Source organism: Brachyistius frenatus, unplaced genomic scaffold (assembly GCF_029030835.1).
Source record: "Brachyistius frenatus isolate BFR_SWC_R1_liver_20210118 unplaced genomic scaffold, ASM2903083v1 Contig_405, whole genome shotgun sequence".
NCBI lineage: Eukaryota > Metazoa > Chordata > Actinopteri > Embiotocidae > Brachyistius > Brachyistius frenatus.
The window spans coordinates 70,001-88,751 of record NW_027211004.1 but is presented as its reverse complement, the minus strand read 5'-3'; the positions used below and the strand labels follow the sequence as shown (position 1 = coordinate 88,751).

The 18,751-nt window shown below is 44.5% G+C and overlaps 2 protein-coding genes across 4 annotated transcripts; one reads left to right on the top strand and one right to left on the bottom strand.

The window, feature by feature from the left end:
- Positions 1–5,054: 5,054 nt before the first annotated feature.
- tmem70 (transmembrane protein 70) lies at positions 5,055–10,668 on the top strand. 3 transcript variants are annotated; one of them, XM_069724999.1, is made up of 3 exons: positions 5,055–5,299; positions 8,262–8,361; positions 9,603–10,668. In XM_069724999.1, the coding sequence occupies exons 1-3, from the start codon at positions 5,117–5,119 to the stop codon at positions 10,043–10,045; spliced, it is 726 nt and encodes a 241-aa protein (XP_069581100.1). In that variant the 5' UTR covers positions 5,055–5,116; the 3' UTR covers positions 10,046–10,668. The 3 variants fall into 3 exon arrangements, with proteins under 3 accessions (XP_069581100.1, XP_069581099.1, XP_069581101.1); XM_069724998.1 differs by having other exon boundaries at positions 5,056–5,299; positions 8,259–8,361; XM_069725000.1 differs by lacking the exon at positions 5,055–5,299 and having other exon boundaries at positions 7,929–8,361.
- A 1,554-nt stretch (positions 10,669–12,222) lies between these two features.
- LOC138636772 (E3 ubiquitin-protein ligase TRIM39-like) lies at positions 12,223–14,859 on the bottom strand. Its single transcript, XM_069724997.1, has 2 exons — positions 14,805–14,859; positions 12,223–14,576 (listed from the first exon to the last, which is right to left on the bottom strand). The coding sequence occupies exon 2, from the start codon at positions 14,567–14,569 to the stop codon at positions 12,926–12,928; it is 1,644 nt and encodes a 547-aa protein (XP_069581098.1). The 5' UTR covers positions 14,570–14,576; positions 14,805–14,859; the 3' UTR covers positions 12,223–12,925.
- Positions 14,860–18,751: the final 3,892 nt, after the last annotated feature.

Genomic DNA, 18,751 nt, shown 5'->3' with positions numbered 1-18,751 from the left:
AGTCCTCTATTCCTTCAGCTCTCAGCAGTAATGACTTCATTAACTTCTTCACTAATAAAATTCTTACTATCAGGGAGAGAATCGGGCCGACCCTTCCTGACACCATCACTGATGTGTTGCTAAGCAACAGCAGCCCTGAAAGCAACTGTAGGACCAGATGTAAACTTGGAACATTTCTCTCCTGTTGAGCTCTCTGAGTTAACTAGAATTATTTCTTCATCTGGATCCTCTAGCTGTCTGTTAGATCTCATCCCAACTAAACGTTTTAAGTTTAAGTCTTCCCTTTAATTAATACTTCCATATTAGATCAGATCAATCTATCTATTGTAACCGGCTATGTACCGCAGGCTTTTAAAGTGGCTGTAATTAAACCTTTACTTAAAAAGTCGACTCTTGATCAGCTGTTTTAGGAAACTACAGACCAATTTACAACCTGACATTTATTTCTAAAATCCTTGAAAACGTTGTTTCAAATCAACTTTGTGATCATTTCCAAAGGAATGATCTGTTTGAAGATGTTCAGTCTTTAGAGTTCATCGTAGCACAGAAACAGCTCTGGTGAAAGTTACTAACGACCTTTTATTAGCCTCAGATAATGGACTCGTCTCTGTACTTGTTCTTCTGGACCTCAGTGCTGCTTTTGATATGATTGATCATACGATCTTATTACAGAGATTAGAAGACGTTACGAGGATTAAAGGAACTGCATTAGACTGGTTAAAATCCTACTTATCTGATAGATTCCAGTTTGTCCATGTCAACAATGAGTCTTCCAGACAAACAAGAGTTAGTTATGGAGTTCCACAAGGCTCAGTGTTAGGCCCAATACTTTTTACTTTGTACATGCTTCCATTAGATGTCATCAGGAAGCACTGCATCAACTTCCATTGTTATGCAGATGACACTCAGCTATATCTTTCTATAAAACCAGATGAAACTAATCAGTTAGTAAAACTTGAAGCCTGTCTAAAAGACATAAAGGCCTGGATGACCAAAAACGTCCTGCTTCTAAATTCAGACAAAACAGAAGTTATTGTACTTGGTCCTAAACACCTCAGAAACTCTTTCTGTAATCACTTAGTTACTCTAGATGACGTTGTCTTGGCCTCCAGCAAAACCGTGAGGAACCTTGGAGTTATCTTTGATGAGGATTTGTCCTTTAGACACCAGATAAAGCAAATCTCCAGAACTGCCTTCTTTCATCTACGTAATATTAATAAAATCAGGAAAATCCTTCCTCAGCGTGACGCAGAAAAACTCATTCATGTATTTGTTACTTCTAGACTAGATTATTGTAATTCCTTGTTGTTAGGATGTCCAAATTACTCATTAAAAACCTGCAGCTGATCCAAAATGCTGCAGCATGTGTACTGACGGGATTTATCAAGAGAGATCATATTTCTCCAGTTTTATCTTCTCTTCACTGGCTTCCTGTGAAATCAAGAATAGAATTTAAAATTCTCTTGATGACTTACAAAGCTCTACATGACCAGGCTCCATCATATCTTAGAGAGCTTATAGAACCATATAATCCTAGCAGAGCACTTCTCTCTCAGTACGCTGGTCTACTTGTGGTTCCTAGAGTTTCCAGAAGTAGAATGGGAGGCGGAGCTTCAGTTTTCAGGCTCCTCCCCTGTGGAACCAGCTCCCAGTTTGTGTTGGAGGGGCAGAAACCCTCTCTAGCTTTAAGATTAGACTCAAAACGTTCCTTCTTGATAAAGCCTATAGTTAGGGCTGGCTCAGGTAGACCTGAACCAACCCTTAGTTATGCTGTTATAGGCCGAGGCTGCTGGAGGACCTCGTTACATGCTGAGCTTCTTTTCTTTCCTCCTACTCTTTAACTGACTCATACCTCACCATCCTTTTCTCTCCCATAGTTTCTTATTATTATCTGTTGTCTCCATTCAGTTCCTTCACTCGTATAGTTTCTGTTCTTTCTTTTCCAGATGTCCCGTCATGGAGCTGCATGTCTCTGCTCTGCACTTGTCATCTCCACCAACAGTTCTTCTCTTGTGTCTCTATGCTGTCCTTTTCTCTCTCTGCTCTCCTCTCACCCCAACCGGTCGAGGCAGATGCTCCGCCCACCTCTGATCCTGGTTCTGATGATCGAGCTCCTGACTCTCTAGGCTGAGTTAGACATAGAGTGTGTTGGTTTAATCCTTCAGATGAAACTCATTTCAGGTGCTTGTAGCTGCGATCTCGTTCTTTCATTGACAACCCAGTAGCTCGTAATATATATATATATATACTGTATATATAATCTCCAGCTCTTTAGAGATTTATTGGACAACATAAACACTTCAACTATTATAGTATTATACTGTATACCTGGCTGATAATGCCCACCCGGTGCTTATCCCTGCGGGTCCACCAGATGCTCGCTGCCCGTTTCCCTGTCCCGGCCGAGGTAGTTGTGGTCCGTGGGCTGCTAATCAGGGAAGGTGAGTGGAACCGCTCTCGGCCGCTCTGATAACATCGCTGAGACACTGAAACCTCGCCACCTCGTCATGATGTCAACTCTGAGGAGAAGAGTTGTACATCTGCCTTTATGTTTTGAGATAGATCAGTTCTTCCTGGAAATGAAGATACCAATTTGTGGAGACATGTTCCTCCATCCTTCACATGTTTTTTTACTCTTCCTTCCACTTTTAAAACCAAACAATCTTCTTCCTCTTTCAAAACCTCTTTTTAAGCTTGCATCCAGCTGTGTGTCACATCCCCAACAGTTTGTCACCGCATCCACACACACCTCCATGTTCCACTCTGGTGGTTCCGGTCGGGTCCATTTAAAACCTTTCAGATTTCATTTGACCAGAAAATGTGCTGCCAACATTCATCAGGCTGCTTTTCTACTTCTGATGTTTTTGTAGTGTTCCGTATTTTCATCATCGCTGTGTTTCACCGTCTGCTCTTTGTGAGCCACACATTTATTGTGAAACTCACATGAACGAATGAATGAATGGTTCTTCATTCTCATTATGGCGAAACAGTAAAATTAAACTCTGTGTACTCTGAACAAGTTCTAACAAGAACAAAACAAGACAACCACATAAATAACATAAAAACTAGACACGGGATTAAAATCTAGAACTAGATTAAAAACATGTTGTTGGGTCACGGAAGAGGAGGTCAGAGTTAATGAAGCACTTCTCTATCAACAGGGTGACAGGTGAGTGTAACCTTTGTCTCCTGCTACTCTGTGTGTGTGTGTGTGTGTGTGTGTGTGTGTGTGTGTGTGTGTGTGTGTGTGTGTGTGTGTGTGTGTGTGTGTGTGTGTGTGTGTGTGTGTGTGTGTGTGTGTGTGTGTGTGTGTGTGTGTGTGTGTGTGTGTGTGTGTGTGTGGAAGAGTGATGGACAGGCAGCTGTAAATGTTTCTGGCAGTTTCAGTGAGTTTTGTGGGGAGGTGGAAACACTTTTAATCTAGAACTAGATTAAAAACATGTTGTTTTGTCTCCTGCTACTCTGTGTGTGTGTGTGTGTGTGTGTGTGTGTGTGTGTGTGTGTGTGTGTGTGTGTGTGTGTGTGTGTGTGTGTGTGTGTGTGTGTGTGTGTGTGTGTGTGTGTGTGTGTAAGAGTGATGGACAGGCAGCTGTAAATGTTTCTGGCAGTTTCAGTGAGTTTTGTGGGGAGGTGGAAACACTTTTAATCTAGAACTAGATTAAAAACATGTTGTTGGGTTACGGAAGAGGAGGTCAGAGTTAATGAAGCACTTCTCTATCAACAGGGTGACAGGTGAGTGTAACCTTTGTCTCCTGCTACTCTGTGTGTGTGTGTGTGTGTGTGTGTGTGTGTGTGTGTGTGTGTGTGTGTGTGTGTGTGTGTGTGTGTGTGTGTGTGTGTGTGTGTGTGTGTGTGTGTGTGGAAGAGTGATGGACAGGCAGCTGTAAATGTTTCTGGCAGTTTCAGTGAGTTTTTTATTTAAAAAAAAAAACAGCAGTATGACGTGTTAAAGAACGTGAGAAAAATATCTGTAATATTCTTTAAAACAACAACAAATGTTAGAAACTCTTACAATATTTAGGACCAAACAGAAAAAAAATGACATTGGTGTAATTTCATTATTATTTATTTATTTTAGCATTCACTTGGTTCCTTGTTTTATTTCTACTGTCTATTGTAGTTATTCTGATTTTGGATCTTTGGTGGTCGGTGGAGACGCACCAATAAAACAACCAAGGTGTACATACTGCTGAGCTATGCACCATATTTATGGATTTGAGTGGGTTGAGTTTACATTATAGGGAAGTGTGTTACGTATCAGAAACTGCAGAGCATGTACTTGTTAATTACAGGAAATATTCAGCAGAGAGTGAAGACATGGATGTGCTGCTGTGCGTGTGAGTGGAAGGGTTATCAGTGTGTCCTGGGGAGATGCTCGCAATTTTACCAGCAACTAAGAGGGTGGACGACCTTTGAGAAAAGTCATTTGTTCAGACGAGTTGGTCCTTAATCAACTTATAATACAGACTCAGATAGTAGAGCAGATGTCCTGACACTGATACAGCAGACACTTAAATGATGGGACTGAATGTAATTTTTGTTTAGATACCAGCACATATTGGCATCAAAGGTAATAAACAAATAAATAGTCAAATAAAAGTGCAAAAAAAGCAACACAAAAGACTCACGTTGATTTTACAGAACCAAATAGTAAAACAGAGAATCCATTATCACGAACAGGTGTAGATGACATGCTTTTTGTTATTCTTTATTGAATGGTTCATTATTTGAAATAAGTAAACATAATACAGGTAGTTGATTATTGTGAACAGGAGGAAACGATAGAACACGTTCTACTGTTTAATACAGAACCGTAGACTCATGCAGGATAGACTGGCTTTGTGTGACAGTCTACAGAGATGTTATCATTTCCTGTTTCAGTCTCTGAGGAGGAGATTGATAGAGAGAATATAATTATTACTATTTTATTATTATTATTATTGTTATTTTATTTTCTTAGAGTAAAGGTAAGCTATATTTGATTCTCGATCCTCACTCCAGTCGAGTAGGTGGCGGTAATGCACCACAATGTTGTTTGCCGACCGCAAATTAAACACAGAAGAAGAAGAACCGGAAGAGGAGCAGGGTGAGTGCGAGGCGGTCCACAGTATCAGTCATGGTGGCCAACCAGCTGATGCTGCTGTCTGTCAGCGGCCTGCGGAGACTCCGACTTCTTCCGTCGTCCGTTGGTAACATTCACTTCACGGTCGCGCGACACACGGCGCCGTTTTTCGGGTGTTGTTTCAGAAGAGCGACCGGGACTCCCGCCGTCAAGACCTCCTTCCGGTCTCCAAACAAGGTATTAACCTCCGAGCAGAGACGCACGAGGCTCTCTGACGTCACGATCCACACAACACGTCACCGGATGTCTCCGACATACACGAAGAATGGAAACACGTTAGATCGAGCTGTCTGGGAACGACTGCTAATGTCTGCAGGATGTCAGGGGTCGAGGACGGGTGGAGCTCAGAGACTGTAGGTGGAGAAGACAGTAGACTGCAGGTGGAGAAGACAGTAGACTGCAGGTGGAGAAGACAGTAGACTGCAGGTGGAGAAGACAGTAGACTGCAGGTGGAGAAGACAGTAGACTGCAGGTGGAGAAGACAGTAGACTGCAGGTGGAGAAGATAGTAGACTGTAGGTGGAGAACGTAATAGACAAGGTGGAGAACATAATAGACTAGGTGGAGAAGATAGTAGACTGCAGGTGGAGAAGACAGTAGACTGCAGGTGGAGAAGATAGTAGACTGTAGGTGGAGAACGTAATAGACTGTAGGTGGAGAACATAATAGACAAGGTGGAGAACATAATAGACTAGGTGGAGAAGATAGTAGACTGTAAGTGTAGAACGTAAAAGAGAAGGTGGCGAACATAATAGACTAGGTGGAGAACATAATAGACTAGGTGGAGAACATATTAGACTGTAGGTGGAGAACATAATAGACTGTAGGTGGAGAACATAATAGACTGTAGGTGGAGAACATAATAGACTGTAGGTGGAGAACATAATAGACTAGGTGGAGAACATAATAGACTGTAGGTGGAGAACATAATAGACTAGGTGGAGTAGATAGTAGACTGTAGGTGGAGAACATAATAGACTGTAGGTGGAGAACATAATAGATTGTAGGTGGAGAACATAATAGGCTGTAGGTGGAGAACATAATAGACATGGAGAAGATAAGACTGTAGGTGGAGAACATAATAGACTGTAGGTGGAGAACATAATAGACTGTAGGTGGAGAACATAATAGACTGTAGGTGGAGAACATAATAGACTGTAGGTGGAGAACATAATAGACTGTAGGTGGAGAACATAATAGACTGTAGGTGGAGAACATAATAGACTGTAGGTGGAGAACATAATAGACTGTAGGTGGAGAACATAATAGACTGTAGGTGGAGAACATAATAGACTAGGTGGAGAACATAATAGACTGTAGGTGGAGAACATAATAGACTGGTGGAGAACATAGGGTGGAGAACATAATAGACTGTAGGCGGAGAACATAATAGACTGTAGGCGGAGAACATAATAGACTGTAGGCGGAGAACATAATAGACTGTAGGCGGAGAACATAATAGACTGTAGGCGGAGAACATAATAGACTGTAGGCGGAGAACATAATAGACTGTAGGCGGAGAACATAATAGACTGTAGGTGGAGAACATAATAGACTGTAGGCGGAGAACATAATAGACTGTAGGTGGAGAACATAATAGACTGTAGGTGGAGAACATAATAGACTGTAGGCGGAGAACATAATAGACTGTAGGTAATAGGAGAACATAATAGACTGTAGGTGGAGAACATAATAGACTGTAGGCGGAGAACATAATAGACTGTAGGTGGAGAACATAATAGACTGTAGGTGGAGAACATAATAGACTGTAGGTGGAGAACATAATAGACTGTAGGCGGAGAACATAATAGACTGTAGGTGGAGAACATAATAGACTGTAGGCGGAGAACATAATAGACTGTAGGCGGAGAACATAATAGACTGTAGGTGGAGAACATAATAGACTGTAGGTGGAGAACATAATAGACAAGGTGGAGACATTTTATTTAGAGATATTTTACGTGAAAGTATCCGTAGATCCTCTTTCAAACATTTATTCCACTGACTAATTAAAAACCATTTTAACCCGTCGAGATATTTAACTCAAATGGTCATAAATCTGTATTAAATGATCTTCAAATGAAAAATAAGTTTTACGACAGTTAATTTTTGCTCATGTTTTGGTACACAAACGCCCAGTGATTTAAATACATCCAAAACAGTTTGGCAATTGTAAACATCACAACCTGAATGAATTTTATATTTTAATGCACAAACTTTAAACTTGAACTTCTTTTGTTTACAAATGTCCAAAACTGAGCCGCCCTCTGATATTCATGTACAGTTTGTTAAATGCACGAATCACGTGACATTCACAAACACGTCTTATGGTGAATTTAACAGTCATTTCAAAGTGGGAAGGACCTTTTCTTTTTTAAAGGAAGGCAAGAAAACTCATTTGGACAGCACATCATGACAAAAAGCCAATTCAAGCCGAGTTCTTTCCACAAAAACATTAAACGCATCAAAACATCAGGCAAAAGAAAAAGACATAAAACATATAAAACATTCAAATAAAAGAAACAAAATCAAGCAGCTATAGAATCAAAGGCTCCATTAGAAGACAGATTTACCAGATAGGCTTCATCTGTGGATCTGAGTCCTGATCCCAGCTGGGATCATCCAGCTGCTCACTCATTCAAATGATGAAAACGTATCGAATGTTTATGCTCGCTTGAATTAAATTCATGCTTTTGAATTCCCAGAACGAAGCTCAGATTATTCAGCACATTTGTACATTTTACTTTTCAATTGTAGATCATTGAATTTATTTACATTTGTGACCTTGTGAAGTTTGTCGGGTTGTGTTTTGTTGGAACATCATTTTAAAGTCTGCATTTCGACTGTCCATCACTCTGGACACGCCTTCTTCCTCCTGTTCACATACATGGAAATGAGCTCACGGTTAAAAGATGGCATTTTAATAACAGCGCTGTTATAAAAGTGACGTTACAGGAGAATGATCCTGAATCTGATGACATCATTAATCATAAATGCAGACCAAAACAAACAGACAGCATGTGATGCTGATAGAACGGTTCCCTGTTTCTGCACAGTATTTCTTTAAGTCATGTTTATGATGATGACTGTACTGAATGAACGTCAGCTGTTCTCGTGTTTCCTTCTGTGTCCTGCAGCAGGTGTCGTTCTTCTGTCCGTCCACCAGATGTCTCTCCACACCGCCTCGATCTGTGGACGGGAACCTCATCTACACCGGGAGCCTGGGCACCGCTGTCCGAGGTCGGTCACCTTCACCTTAAATCTCATAGAAGGTCGGACTTAAATCTAATGACCACCACATAACCTGGAGACACCTGGAGGTCCAACACACATGAAGCAGCCATCATGTGTCTCTATCATCCACCGTCTGTCTGCTCCTGTCTCTTAGAGTCAGAGCCCATTTTATGAATCATTATTTGTCTTTATTGAAATGTTCCTAAACTGCATTTCTTATCAAAAGTAGTTCAGTTGCTTTCTTCTGAAAAGTTACAAAGGAAGAACTGAGGCATGATGGGAGATTCTGATACATGTCATAGAAGATCTGGAGGAGTCAACGACCGGGGAGTCAGTTCACTGAGACTCCTTCATCACAGGAAACACTGCAGTCGCAACACGTTGGGTTGAAGGAGGAAGAACTGAACATCAGACAGATTTATTTCAGACCATTTATCATTTACATGTTTTGGAGCTGTAGATTTTCATTTAGGTCTTTGTATTTTATTTTGATCACACTTTTTGTTAATAAAACTGTTTGTGACATTTCACATGAAGCTTTGACTTACAAATGAATGTTTAACCCACTTAGTAGAAAATATGGGGATAAATATCGCAGCCCAACCAGTCTGATGGAGTTCCTCTTTGGTCTGTGTCCTCTCTGACCTCTGTGTCCCCTCTGACCTCTGTGTCCTCTCTGACCTCTGTGTCCTCTCTCACCTCTGTGTCCTCTGTGTCCTCTCTCACCTCTGTGTCTTCTGTGTCCTCTCTGACCTCTGTGCCCTCTCTGACCTCTGTGCCCTCTGTGTCCTCTCTGACCTCTGTGTCCTCTGTGCCCTCTGTGTCCTCTCTGACCTCTGTGTCCTCTGTGTCTTCTGTGTCCTCTCTGACCTCTGTGTCCTCTCTCACCTCTGTGTCCTCTCTCACCTCTGTGCCCTCTGTGTCTTCTGTGTCCTCTCTGACCTCTGTGCCCTCTCTGACCTCTGTGTCCTCTCTCACCTCTGTGTCCTCTCTGCCCTCTGTGTCCTCTCTGACCTCTGTGTCCTCTGTGTCTTCTGTGTCCTCTCTGTCTGTGTCCTCTCTCCTCTGTGTCCTCTCTCACCTCTGTGTCCTCTCTGACCTCTGTGTCCTCTCTGACCTCTGTGTCCTCTCTGACCTCTGTGTCCTCTCTGACCTCTGTGTCCTCTCTGACATCTGTGTCCTCTCTGACCTCTGTGTCCTCTCTCACCTCTCTGACCTCTGTGTCCTCTGTGTCCTCTGTGTTTCAGGGGTGAAGATGTTCTCCTACGGCACCAGCGGGGCCAGCCTCTTCCTCATGCCACAGATCCTCCTGAAAACCGGGCTGGGAGTCAAGAGCTTCGCGCTGCAGGCCGCTTTCTGCGGCATGATCGGCTTCTTCACCTTCCTCACGCCCGTCCTCCTCCACCTCATCACCCGTGGCTACGTGGTGCGGCTGTACCACGACGCCGACAGGGACATCTACACCGCTGTCACCTACAGCGTCTTCCTCACAGAGAGGAGGAGCGTGTTCCACCAGAACCAGGTCCGGATCCCCGCCGTCAGCAAGATGTTCACCACCTTCTACGCGGGCAGCGAGGCGCTGCTGGTGAACCCAGACCTGTTCCCCATCCCGCACGACTACAACCACCTGATGGGCTACGACAAGCCCTTCAGCTTCAGCACAGACGACCTGGAGGGAGATCAGAGCTGAGAGACTCACCCAGCTGGTATACTGGGTACCAATGAACTGGACACATCCACCGGGACACATCCACCGGGGGACATCCACCTGGACACATCCACCGGGACACATCCACCTGGACACATACACTGGGACACATCCACCTGGACACATCCACCGGGACACATCCACCGGGACACATCCACCGGGGGACATCCACCTGGACACATCCACCGGGACACATCCACCTGGACACATCCACCGGGGGACATCCACCTGGACACATCCACCGGGACACGTCCACCGAACAGTGATCCTTTCTTGCCGGACCTCCACATGTTTCTCTGTCAGTGTGTTGCTGCTTCTTTAGTGTTAATACATTATAACTTCTGTATTTCTGTTGGTCTCTGAAGTTCCCTTCATCAGAAACCAAACTCATCACACATGTAACAGATCACTTCTTGTGTTTCTGTAACGTTTTAAAACAACAGTTTTGATTAGCAACAACAGCAAACTATCTCTTTGACTCAACATCTGCAATGGACCCGACTTACCACCAGGTGGCACTGTGATTTTATTTCTGTTTTCAGTGGTTGGTCAAATATGGAGCAAAAAAAATACCTATAACCAATAAAGAGAAAATGCAGCAAAAAGTATATAGTACATCATTTCTAATATTTACATTTCTTTGTTACTTCAGGAAATATTAACTTTAATACTTAAACTCAACAGAGCATACTAAATTAAATCAAAGTTAAATAATAACAGCCTGCATATGAAATATTTCTGTGTTCAATGTTTATTTATTATCCTGGTTTGAACTATATTCAGGATATGATATTTAACCTGAATATTTTCTGACTATTCATATCCCTGTTTGCTTCTTATGTGTCTGTGTGGCCTCCACGAAACAACTGTGTTTCTGCAACATCAAAAAAACAACAGCAAACAAACAAAAACTAAACGGATCGGTATCATGTAATAGAAATAAATGTGTCATGTTATAATGTGTTGTAACGTAAAAGGGAAAATACAGAGGGCTGGACGTTTTATACTTCCTAATACATAATATAAAGATAATATGTATGAACATGAACAACATATTGACCCTGAGAATGACTTCTGAATCATAACACTTTAATAACAGAAGTCTACATGTGAACTTTAAAAATATCTCAATATTTACATCAGTTTAAGAAACCACTGGATACTCAGCTGAGACGGGTGTGGACTCTGAATTAAATTATAATAAAAAATAAATCAGGATAACAAAAAATCATGATTATTATTATTGTATACTATTTGTCAAACTATTTTGCAGCACATACAGTTCAACATGGAGTTTGTTTAACAGCATTTTAAGAAATGAAGTGAGAAAGTCATGTTACCCTCAGTATTTTATTCATAACAATAACACCATTAATAAGAAGAATTATAAGGTTAATGGGTTCAATACGTTTTTACAGGTCCAAAACTAGAAGAAGCAAAAATACTGAAGCAGGACAGAAGTTTCTGCTCGTGTCAGGATGGAGGAGGAAACAGGAAACAGAATGTCCATGAGGACGGTAAACCATGTGGACACACTGACGTCGTTTTTGATTGCATGAATAATGTACAAAGCAAAATATGTACAAATATGTGTTTTTACTGATGTACTCTAAAAGTGTAAATGCAATATTCCCCCCAAAGCAAAATAAAACGTGTATGAAAGATATTTGAACGCTGGACAGTTTCGCTCTCCGGTTTCCTGCAGTTACACCACCAGAGGGCAGCAGAGGTCCTATTTACCATCAAGAGAAACGGGAGGAGGGAAGAGGAAGTGCAGAGACCTGAAAGCTGACAAATCTGAAACAAACACCGGCACCACGTGAGACGCCGAGCAGCCACATGTCACTTCTAAACGTCTGAAGGAAGAGAAGGACGTGTGTGAGTTGAGATCTCTGTGGACTGTCCGGACCAGGAAGTCCTGCGTGGAACAGTTTGTACTTCCTGTAATCACTCCTGCTGTTGCCTGTAACCAAAACTCTTCCTCGTGCGCTTCAGATGTACAACATGTCATGAGGGCTGAAATCCATCATCGGTGTGAAATATGAAGCTGCAGCCGTCAAATAAAGTAAATAAATATCCTCCAAATCAAATACGAGCACCGCATTTATTCTGTTTGTTCCCTCTGTTTGTATTTCTTCTATTCGTTCCTGTGGAGGAGGAAGAGGAAGAAAAAAGAAGAGGGGAATTACATACTGTGAGTGTGGAAGTTCCCTCGGTGTGGTGCATTCAGACGTTGTAAACAAACATGTTCCTGTAAGTCTTCAGGTTCCCTGGCTGGTAGAACTTCTGTTCTCACCGACTCTCAATGCTTCGCTAATTTACCAACCAAAACGTGAAATAGACACGCAAATACACCGTCTCTAGGCGTGACAGTTTCACGTTTTGCAAGCGTGAAACTTACATGTGACCAAGTACTAAGGACATTGTTTCGTGACATCATGCGGCAGGAGGCGGGGCCTGGTGGCAGAATCAGAGATGTGGGAGGCCGAGGTTCGAATCCAGGAGGTGATAACGTTCTTCTGAAGTTGTTTTTTGTTTTCTGTCGCAAACTAGACTTTGTTTTTCCTAAAAGTTTAATTTTCCTGTAAATCACATGTCTGTATGCAGTTGGTTTCATTTTCGTCCACAACAGCAAAACGTGAAACTGTCACGCTAGCGAGGCCAACTATTTCACGTTCTGCCATGATACCGGGTTGAAGTTCCAGGCAGAAGGAAAACAATTCAAATGTTTGTTGGAGTTTTTCACATCTCACTTTTTCTTTTTAAACACAGTTGTGAACTTGTTACTGACAGATTTTCTTTAGGTGGAAATCAATCAAATGCCCTGCTGTTTAAGGGTCTCCTCCTTTTCTTTTGAAATCCTCAGTCCTCTGAGTGGTCGACAGGTGAAATGATCAGAGGGGCAGAGTTCGTCCCCCCGTGATGCAGCCCGGGGCTGAAGAAAGGACAGAGCGTCTCGGTGAAGCAGCAGTCCCTGAAGGAGTGCAGATGAACGGCTTCGTCCACATCGTAGAAGGACACCCGGCGCTCCTCGTAGCTCACGAACACCCCCACCCTCTGAGGGCTGGAGGTCGGGCGGAGGCTGACCACCGGGCTGGCGAGGGTCAGGTACTCGTGTCTGTTCCTCAGGCCGACGGCCCAGTATCCGTTCAGCGGGCTCAGTGGGATGATCCCCTTCCTGTTGACGGAGCCTTTGACCACTCCCAGAGTCCAGTCCGTCTTCCCGGTCACCTGAACCTCGTAGTAAAACCTCCCCGAGGAGAAGCTCTGCTGCGCTAACACGCTGTTGTAAAGAGAGAATCTCTCTGCGTTGTCCGGCAGGTCCGTCCTCACCTCGCCGCACCGCACCCGTTTCCCATCGTCGGACAGGACGAGCCAGGGGTTGGCGGTGAGCGGATCCAGAGTCAGGTCCACCGCGTAGTGCTGGAGCCTCCTCAGCACGGCCCGATGAAGCAGCTCCTCCTTCTCCCTGCCGAGCGTCTCCTCCAGCTCGGCCACAGCTTTCACCACCGTCCCCTCGTAGGACGGCAGGCGGACGCCGGCCTCCGTCGGGTTCTTGGCGCCTGCAGCCGAGTTCCTGAAGTTCTGGAGGAGGTGGAGGTGGTCCTGAGTGCGTAAGAGCTGCTGCACCTTGGCGCTCCTCTTCATCAGCGCCGACACCTCCTGTTCCTGCTCTCTGAGGCGGCCGTCGGCCTCCTCCTCCGTCCTGCGCTGCTTCTCCTCGATGGTCTCGATGAGCTCGTTCAGACGTCTCTCTGCGCTCTGCATCAGGACGGTGAAGATGCGAACGCCGTTTGCGATCTCGCTCTCCGCGTCTTCCTTACTGTGTGTTTTCAAGCATTTCAGCTGCCGGCTGCTGGTCCACGTCTCCCGGATCCTCTGCTGGATCTCGTCCTCCGCCTGCTGCAGCGCTGCCCTCTTTACTTCAAACTCATCTTCCAGAGAGGTGATGTTGTGCTTCTCGTGCCCTGAGACGGTGCAGATCGAGCACACGCACATCTGGTCGGTCTTACAGAAGAGCTCCAGCGGCTTCTGGTGCTCCGTGCAGACCCTGCCCTCCAGGTTCTGCACCGGCTCCGTCAGCTGGTGTGTTTTCAGGCGCTCGGACGTCTGGTGAGGATCCAGGTGGATGCCGCAGTAGGAGGCGAAACACGTCAAGCACGACTTCTCGGCCTTCAGTTTGGTTCCCGTGCAGACGTCGCAGGTGATCTCTCCCGGTTTGGCGACGTGTACCCGAGCGCCGGCGCTGCTCTTCCTCCCGGCCGACTGCCTGAACTCTGCAGCCATCTCAGAGATGAAGGTGTTGACGAACAGCTCGGGGCGCGCCGTGAACTGTTTCTTACACATGGGGCAGCAGCAGCGGGCGCTGTTCACCTTCCAGTTCTGCGTGATGCACGTCTTGCAGAAGTTGTGTCCGCACGGGACGGTGACGGGGTCGATGAACACGTCCAGACAGATGCAGCACAGAAACTGTTCCTCGGAGAGCAGGCAGGCGGCAGCTGACATGGTGAGACTGAGAACAAAAGTGAAACCAAAAGTAAAGGAATCTACTTCACAGCATCGGATATATAATCCTCATAAAACACACATGTTGGCTTACTGATATACTTTATCAAATATAAAGGTTTTATAGCACACATCATGCAACTAAACAGCCTATTGTTGGTGTCAGTGGAGCTCCTGTGTGTCACTGCTGGTTGTTAAACAGATAAACAGGTAAACAGAACGGACTCTACCATACAAGATGAAGAACCGCTGGAGGACAGAAGCCCGACGATCTCGGAGAAGTTTTAATCCTCACACACACAGACTCATGTTGATTGCAGCTCAGCAGCTGCTCCGAGCAACTTTCTGAGTCCGACACAAGGAAATGAGTCACACTGAGGCCCCTCCCACCTCTCCGGTGCTCCTCCGCCTCCTTCCAGTCAAACTGCAGGAGTGTCTGAGTGTTTGTGTGTGTGTGTTACTCGAGAACACCTGGTTCTGTTTTGGTATTCCTGTTTTGTGGTACTTTTGTTTCAGTGTTACTGAGGGATATTGTGTGCATTACATGACAACTGAAAAACAAAGACTTCTCTGTTCACCGACTTTAAAGGAAGACTGTTTGTCTGATGGATTATTCTACTGGTGGTGTTCGGAAACTTGTACTCAAACCTCTGAATTTAGTTATGCTTTAAATACTACAAAATACTCTAAATAAAGTGGCCTTAGTTATTGTCTCTGGTCCCGTCCCAAATTACACTGAGCTAAGATCGTATTTGAGTCAGTATTTCTTCTCCTTAGTCTTAATAATAGTGGTTAAATGATCTGGAAGACAACGAAAAATAATATTGATTGATTTTCTGTGAGGCTGCAGGATTATAATGCCTGAAAGGGCTAATACACTCCACTACCATCATTTTAACAAAAAGTGTGGACTCCTCCTCAAACATACGACAGGATGAGCGTCTGTCAGCAGTATTCATGCTGCGGTGGGAGTACGAATGATAACAGAATAAAGTGCATTAAAATGAACATTCTTCAAAGCAGGAAACAAAAACGTACAATACAAATCCACATATATATCAAAGTTATGAATACAAATGCTACGTGACTAAAACTACAATATATCAGCTGAACATCCAAACAAACATGAACCTCCGTGACCTCTGACCTTTCTGTCAACATCAGCAAACACTGCTCAGACAGAAGATGTAGAGATCAGACGTGGTGAGGACCACCAGAGGGCGCCGTTCACGCAGACTCTCCTCTGAACACCCACGTGTGTCCCAGGCCCTGTAGTTGTGGTTCCTCCTCTGTATTTTCTCTGGTTTGAGGTCATTGGTTGAACACAAAAACCAAAAAGCTTCATTGGCGTGAAACCTTCAGCCTCCGGCGTCGTGCATTTGTATCCTCAGCTCCTTTGAACAGTCGTGACAGTAAAGGTCAATTCAAAGTTATTTTGCCTCCTTCCAGTTATCCAGCGTTTCCTTTTCTTGCGGCTGACATTTTACTTATGAATCAATATAAATACATATTGGTGAACAGGCTCTAATAAAACACACGGTAGTGTACGTGCACTTCCTGAGTCTACGTGAAGCTACTTCTGTCCTTACCTTTGATTAGTTTGTTGTTTCTGTCACATCTGATCACGTCGGCTCGTCCGAGCTCCCCGCTGTGACCTGTTGAGGAAAGTCCAGACAGACCGTGTAATGTTGAAGAGATCCACATAATGAGGGGAAACGAAAGAACAGTAGGGAGGAGCCTGTCAAAAGAGTTTTTCATTGACTTTTAGACAGAGGAGACCGGAGCCAGAATACAAGTTAAAGGTTTAATCAGCAGTTGATTCATGTTGTACAAGAGCAGCGTTTTAACAATGTCTCTGTCGAGTGAAAGGCTCAGAGTACGAGCGTTTACGGTCAGTATTTATGTCTCTTGTGGACGTGGTCCTCGTCGACTCAGATGATACATTTCTCTTCAGGCTGAGGCCTTCATAATTATCTATTAATAAAGGGCCTATTATTGACTAGTTGATGAAAATAACAAGTTGAGCTATCTCTACACGGGCACAAAGAGTTGTTCAAGGACGTGTCTCCACGTATTTTACCGTATAAAAATGAAATTCTTAAACCGAGCCCTTTACCACCATGACAGGAAGTAGAAGAAGGAAGCACAGCTGAGAGCTGGAGGAGGTCGTCAGGAAACAAAGGAAGCATGAAGAGACTGCAGGACATGTTTCCAAGTTGAATTCAGTTTCTGGACATATTTGCTCCAATGAAGAAGAAATGATATATTTTCAAGCAGTTTATCCAACAACCGGCTGGATTTCTTCAAACTTTCCTGGAGAACCAGACACAGAGCCGTTTGGACCTCCTGCCGAAGATAAGTCTCCTTTAAAGACTTCTCCCTTTTCTTCCTTTACATTACTCCTTCATCTCTAAATGAATTAACCCTCATCTTCCTGGACATGCGAGCCTGTGGTCCATCACACCACCATGTCATGTCCAGTTCCCCTTACACTGATAAACACCCCCTCCCCCGCTCCAACCCTCTCTTTCTCCTGTCTTTTTATGATCTGAGTTTTATCCGCTCTTCTCTGTTGTCACTGTCCTGCTCTGATGTTATGCCGCATACGTGTGTGTGTGTGTGTGTGTGTGTGTGTGTGTGTGTGTGTGTGTGTGTGTGTGTGTGTGTGTGTGTGTGTGTGTGTGTGTGTGTGTGTGTGTGTGTGTGTGTGTATGTGTGTGTGTGTGTTTGTGTGTCAATATGGTGTGTGTTACGTCTGTATGTGCTGTGTTGGGGAGGTTGAATCACAGGAGATAACACACACACACACTACACAACACTATTACAGCCATTTTGATTCTCGTCCTCAAAGAATCATGACAGCAGGAACACAGTCTCCCTCTGCCTTGTGGGAACATGTGATATTTATTGAGGGAAGACAAGAGAAGAGGTTGATCACAAAAGGCTTCTGAAAACAGAGCATCAGATGTCAATCAGGACTCCTGTTAGTTTACTGCAGATTAACAACATCTGGTGCCACGCTGTTGGACAGGTTAGATAAATGATTGGTTCTGGTCGTCAATGTGTCTGATCCAACCATCAACCAGGACTGATGTCATCATCCATCAGTGATGTCATCGTTGGTTTGTGAACGTTATGAATCCTCCAGTTCAGATTCTCTCCGTCACCATCTTTGATAGTTTGGAGCAGGAAGTGACCATATTTGGACGAGCTGGGGGAGGAGCCAGCGGTGGATCTGACCGATCTGATTGGAAACCTGACGATACTACGTCCCGCCCACCGATAGCTGTAACCTGACTGCACCACAGGCCTGTCAATCAAACAGACACGCCCCCAAAAACAGGTCTTCTTGAATCTTCTTTTCTAATGAATGAGGGATTATTTTCAGATGGACCTCCAGAAAACTAAGAAGAAGGAGTGACTTTAGCTAACAACACCGAGATAACTGATGGACACATTTTATTCACTTTGGATTTGATGAGAGAAGTTGAATGGGAGTCTATGGAGCCGGAGGCTTTTTGGAGCCGACCTCTAGTGGCACTTGCTGGTATTGCAGCTGAAGACACTTCTGGATCAGAACCATTTTACAGACCTGAAGCTACGAACTCTTTTATATCCAGTCTGTGGTTGGATGTGGGAGGAATAGGCAAGTGTACAGACCATGAAGCAGCAACAAGGTGCTGGGAGATGTGCTCCAAGTCTAGTTTGCTTTGCTGCACCGGACCGTGTTGATGAAGAGGAGCTGAGCCGGAAGGCGAAGCTCTCAGTTTACCGGGCGATCTACGTTCCGATCTTCACCGATGGTCAGCAGCTCTCTGGGTCGTCACCGAAAGAACGAGGTCGCGGCTACAAGCGGCCGAAATGAGTTTCCTCCGTAGGAGGTCAGGCTCAGCTTCAGAGATCGGGGGAGGAGCTGGACATCAGGAGGGAACTTGGAGTTGAGGTGCTACTCCTTCGCATCTAAAGGAGTCAGCTGAGGTGGTTCAGCATCTGATCAGGATCCTCCTGGGCGCCTCCCTCTGGAGGGTTTCTGGACACACCCAACTGGCAGGAGACCTCGAGGAAGACCTAGAACACGCTGGAGGGATTATATCTCCCAGCTGGATCTTGGTATTGATTTCACCCTCCAGCTGCAGTCATTGCTTGATCTATAACAAACTTTCTCTCGCAAGATACACATCT